This window comes from Thermobia domestica, chromosome 1, assembly GCF_964235325.1.
Source record: "Thermobia domestica chromosome 1, izTheDome1.hap1.1, whole genome shotgun sequence".
Lineage (NCBI taxonomy): Eukaryota > Metazoa > Arthropoda > Insecta > Zygentoma > Lepismatidae > Thermobia > Thermobia domestica.
In genome coordinates this window covers 158,223,573-158,229,572 of record NC_137454.1, presented here as the reverse complement: position 1 = coordinate 158,229,572, position 6,000 = coordinate 158,223,573, and the positions used below count along the sequence as shown (strand labels likewise).

The window sequence follows — 6,000 nt, the reverse complement described above, 5'->3', positions numbered from 1 at the left end:
TTTAGGGGAAAAAACTTTTTTTTTTTTTTTTAGATCTATAAATTGGAGAAGGAAGAATCCGAGGAAAGGAGAAGGAAGAAAGCGGCCTGGGACCTGTATGATCCCGGCATTTGCCTGGTGTGAATGAGGAAACCTAGGGACACCTCACTCAGGATGGCTGGTCTGAAAAAGCTTTTACTTTTTCTACCAACTGTCTACACCGGGAATCAGTGTTGAATTAAACATCACTGTAATTACAAAGACTTGCAAAAGTCAAATTTATTATTTTCTTTTTCATTCAACATTAAATAAGAACATTCCATACACACTGTTTATCCAATAAACAAAATTACGTAATATTAGACATTTTTAAAACAATTGAGAAGGAAATAAAATGTATCATTATACGTGACATAAACTTTAAAATGGTTAATATTTTACACACTACTAAACAACTGATATAATCATCTTCAAATACAATAAATACCTCAGGGCAAGAGAACATTATAATCATTACACCTAAACGTTTAAATTAAATTAAGACCACAAAATATTCCAAATAGCCTACTAAAGTGGCTCATCTTAAAAAGTCATGCTCAAAAATTGTTTGCTTTCAATAGAAATCGAAAGATACTGTTAACTTCGATATACGTAAGTAACATAAACAATAGTTGCAGAAAAAATATCTGCATTAAAATATTTGCTTTAGATTATCTACCAGGTTAGAAGTGAATTACGTATTGAATACAGAGAGGATCTTTTTATATCTCAAACATGTACTGAACGAACTGTCCTATCACCATCTCATTGGCTCAATCGTAATTTTATTGCCCTGTCAATTTTCCTTTTACGAATGAGACATAATGTTTCAATATGATTACACTACACACATTGGTTCTCATTACCATTTTTTTTAATTATTATTATTTCTCAAGACCAGATCTCGCTTTCCATCCTCTTTAATGCAAGTAGCTAAATTATTCCATTACTTTGAGATATACCAGGAGCCGAACCTAGGACCATGACCATTGGCTACATGGGAGCATCCGACAAATAAAAGCTTGAATATATCATTATTATTTTATGATTGATTTATTTCGTATTTACAGAATTAACAGTGGACAAATGTAATTTTTACAATTGCTACTATACTCGGTAGCCGGAACATTGTTGAAGAGATTATTTTTATTCTTTTCACTGATCCATACTTACGAACGCAATGTAGACCCGATTTACGAATATTTATAGTAGAAGAAGTAATTTAGACGTAAAAAGTGCATTGTTAGCATATTAAGTAAACAACGCCAATGAACATTGTATATGGGAGATTTTGCTTCTTTAGTTTCAACTCAGCTCCTCGCTGGTCATTTCACGGCACAAGGAACAGTTAATAATCATAAGTACTGAAAGTGAACGTCGATAGAGTAACATCTCTCATTCTCGGCAGATTAAATAAATCTACAAGAGACGTTCAATTTATAACCAGAATTTCTTTTTTTCCAAGTGTTGTTTTGCGCAGCTTGGTGTCCGTGTCCCATCGTGTATAGAGTATTCTAAAACTTTTCTGCAACAACGGGCTGTTGAAGAAATAAGAGTCTCAAAGAGCGCCGATGGACGATAGCAATAAGTTTGGTAGTATGGAGCTGGCGGCCCCAGTGGAGCAGCGCTCTATCATCAAATTCCTCTTGAAGGAAGGCGTGAAACCTCTGAAATCTTCAGAAGATTAAGTGCGCAATATGGCAAAGAAACTCTCGCGTACGAATGGTGTTCAAAATTCAAGGCAGGAAGAGAATCCGTTCTCAACGTGGCCCGTACTCTACGCCGAACTACTGCAGTCAACGAAAACATTCGTCGGGTGGAGCAGCTTATTCTGAGTAATCGACATCAGTGTGAGAGATCTGAGTGCGAAAACAAACATCAGTGTGGGAAGTGTGGAAACGATCATCCACGAACACTTGCACTTCTGGAAAATCACAGCCAGATAGGTCCCAAAAATGCTAATGTTCGACCAGAAGTAGTGTACGGAAAATGTTTCGTCTCAGTATCTGTAACGGTTTCAGAGAAAAGGCGAGAGCTTCCTTGCAAAGATAATCACATGTGTGAGAACTGGGTGCATTATTACTCTCCGGAGTCAAAGCGCTCCAGCATGGAGTAGAGGCATCCAGACTGGCCGCCGCCGAAAACATTCAAGACACAAGCGTCCGCTGGCAAAATGATGCTGATGGTATTCTGGGACAAAGACGGGGTGATATGCACTGATTTCCTGGCACACGGGGCCACAATCAACGGCGTACTACAGCAATCTCCTCCGGACCAAAGTCAAAGATGCTTTAAGAAGAAAATTGTCATAGACGGTGAAGGACGGCGTCATAATCCTGCATGACAACGCGCGCGTCCTCATAGGTCACGACAATGGTCACAGCTATTGCCAAACTTGGTTGTCGCCTTGCGACTTTCATCTTTTTGGTGCCCTCAAGGAGTACTTGGGAGGGCAAAAATTCCATACCGACGACGAAGTCAAAACGTGTGTGCTGAAATGGCTGAAAGATTGTCCCAAAGAACTCTATGTCGTAAGGATACAGGCACTCCCACACCGATGGAACAAGTGTGTGCGTGTACACGGGGAGACTGAAAAAGAACAGTAACTGATTTGCATGTTGTCTTCTCTATGTAACACACACACACACACACAAAAAAAAATCCAATTCTCTGTATTATTTTTAAATCTAATTTGGTAAAAGAGCGGTTAAAAAATAAAGAAAAGTATTGCTGTAATTCAGAAACATCTCTTTTAATACGCTATAGTTCGTAAACAGAGCATGAGTATAACTACTTTGTTTTATTAAAAGAACCATATGATGTATTTAAACTCGTACGTACTTTCATAATGTTATTGTCCGCTAGAAATATGAAGTCATATGTAAAGAAATCTATAAGATGTGAACTTAGGTAGATGGAATCAAATTATACAAATATCTGACGTAAGTGTTTGAACACCTAGTGCTTAAATTAGACTAATAACTGCTGACAATTGTTGATCACACATATGAAAATGAGGTTATTCTATTTCCACCTGAGTTTCTCGAATTACAAAATTTGAGGCTTTTGTTTTTTGATCACAACAAAACATACTACGAATATAATACCTACAATTTATCTACAGAAGAAAATATACACTTGTACATCAAATCGATTCTCTTCACAAATATTAGCACTGGATTCTGCACTAGCAACAGAAGTTGCTTACTGAAATGATAGCATAGGAATACTAACATTGCCAGATTTTACAATAAAAATATCCAATAGGCCTATTTACATGTTAGTTCAGACTTCTCATAAAATTAAAACTATTATTAGAATACATATTTATATTGCAGTTTTGAGCTATTCATTTTTTTTTTTTTTTCAAAATTTAGAAATAAAACTTCGTGGCTTGGAGTAGAAAAATCAACTACTTGATCCCTACTAAAATACAACAGCTGTGGCGACTTTATTGTTCGTCACATTGGCAGTGGTGGCGAAACTACCTTCCGCCCACCCCTCTTTCTCTCTCTGTGCCTGGCTTTGGAGCCTCCAGTGATTTTTACGCTTATGATGTGCAGTTGGGCGACGAGCTTTCACATAGTAGACTAGTAATATAGATTTGAACTTAAATTTCTTGAACCAAGAGTAGACAATAGAGGGATTCGCAAACCTAATGAGGGCTTTCAATGCCATATTCCAATACGAAAAGAAGCACCTCCAATCTCTCATGGCATGCAAAGAACATCATAAAAGAACAATAAGAACTTATTCTACTTTTTTTCCTCTCAAATAATATGCATAAATTATATAGAACATTTTCCGCCCAGTTGCTGATCGCACACATTCCATTCTACACATGTAAAACAAAAAGGAACAAACTTCATGAACCACATACACGAACATCAGGGAAAATAAATATTTTTATTTGTTCGGAAGGTGAAAAAATTCATCCATCCTTTTCTTAATAAATAACCCTGAAGAACGTATTTATTGAAAAAACTTGACATAGAAAGTTAGTATCTCACCAATGATATGTAGCCTCAACATCACATATAAAAGTCAACTATTCATCAGTTTGGTTCCAGATTTTACAACAAACCTGTTTAATCTAAAGCTTAAGGTAACTTAGGCATAGTAACCACGCTTAAAACGTTCCCACTTTCTCTCGAAGCAATACTGCCCTACTCAGCTGGCTTGTTCAAATCCGATCCTCGCTATTCTTTCTCTTCCCCTAAAATTCGGATGTTTCTTCTCGACAATTGTCAGACATTAATGGAAGTTTATCTATTGGTAGCAAATGCAGTAGTGATCATACCCCTCAACATTATTTCTTTAATCTCTATAAAAGATCACCGACTGGAAATGTTATGAGAACGGCTACTATAACTATAGTACTCATGTCAGAGACAACACTATGTTCACCCACTGATTCCAAATTTATACTCACTCTTTAACCTAAGACTTTAATAATATATAGAGGGGAGGAAAAGACTTGTTAACACAACTCTTACACTGTTTACATTAATTAACCAAATTAAGTTTGATTCTACAACGTATTAGTATTCCAGTATGGAGTTCCACCAGGGCTCCAAGATGGCCGAGGAGGTTGTTCCTTATTCTGTTTCATAAGTTCTTTCTCTTTCCTTTTGCGCTCCTCAATATTTGTTAGCCATTCTTCAAATGCTACTTGCGCCTCGTATGACATCACGTTTGCCTTTAAACAAGTCTGGATTCTTTCTTTCTCCTTGTCTAACCTAAAATAATAATAATAATCAATATTATTATTACTAATTGATACGATGAGACAGAACAGTATCCATTAACAGTAAATAAAAATTCTTACACGTTAAAACATCCAAAAGCTCAAAATCTGTAAAAGGTTTCAGGCACTCATCTCTTTCTCGGTGCAACTAAGAAGAAACTTGTTTCTACATAAAAGACGGCATGTATGAAATTCTCAGCTTGCCCATTCTATAGAAAAGTGATTATGATAAGTTTGTATTTCGATAGCAAGATTTCCTTCTTTTCCTAATTTACTTATAGGCAATGAATAAACCTTGGTATCCACTTTACGTAAGACTACAAGTAACAAATACTCGGTTGAGGATCTTGAACTAACATTCACTTAACATCTTGAACTGCGAAACATTCAGCAGCTGATGTTGTAATATGCGCAGATAGAAAGTTTTAAACTTCAAACATTTACTTACTTACTTTTCTTTCTCTCTCACTCAAGAAGTAGCTGATATGTAATAAAATTTGTGAATGGAAACTAAGAATTCAACTTTTTTTTTTTTTCAGAATCCAGCATTTCAAAAAAGTTAACAATTAAAGATCAAGACTGCGGTAGGTTACCCCATAACCGAATTCTCCTTTTTTCGCTCCATTTCTACTTCTTTCAATGGCTAGACAGAGCAACATCTACATCTAAACTGTGACAGCTGAACTTTCAAAATCCAAGTTGATTCATAATTTTTATTTACAAATCTCATTACACAGCAAGTACTTCTTGAGTTTGTGTAAACGTTATGGATTGGCTGATTGATTGAATTAGCATTTAACGCCCCTTTCAGCACCCAGGCCACATGAGACGTGGATCTACAGTTTAACGTGAGTACTACATAAGCTTCCACTGGGAATCTCCAGCGCCAAAGGCGTATAACCACAAGTAAACTCAAATCCTATACCAGTTTTAAAATTTACGTAAACATTTATCGCATCATTATCAGTTTACTGAGTATTTTGCAGTTCAAAACCGTAAATTGGACGTTGGTTCAAGACTGCAATTGAGTGTTTGCTACAAGAGATCTTACGTAAAATTACACACCTACAAATTATGAACAACACAACGAAATCTTACTACCGAACTACAAACTTATCTCACCACTTTTATTCTACAGAACGAACAAGGAGAGAATTCCTCACATCATGTCTTTCATTTTGCAACAAGTTCTTTCTAAATGCACAGAGGAAAATATGAGGAGCGCCTCGAAACCG

At 36.2% G+C, this 6,000-nt stretch overlaps 1 protein-coding gene across 2 annotated transcripts in view; it reads right to left on the bottom strand.

Moving 5' to 3' along the window:
- Nucleotides 1–273: 273 nt before the first annotated feature.
- LOC145690315 (uncharacterized) overlaps nucleotides 274–6,000 on the bottom strand; it is a 59,794-nt gene continuing 54,067 nt past the window's right edge. For both annotated transcript variants that reach the window (XM_081765106.1, XM_081765097.1), the window contains one exon: nucleotides 274–4,757. In XM_081765106.1, coding sequence (XP_081621232.1) covers nucleotides 4,550–4,757 — 208 coding nt within the window. In that variant the 3' untranslated portion in view covers nucleotides 274–4,549. The remainder of the gene's footprint in view (nucleotides 4,758–6,000) is intronic.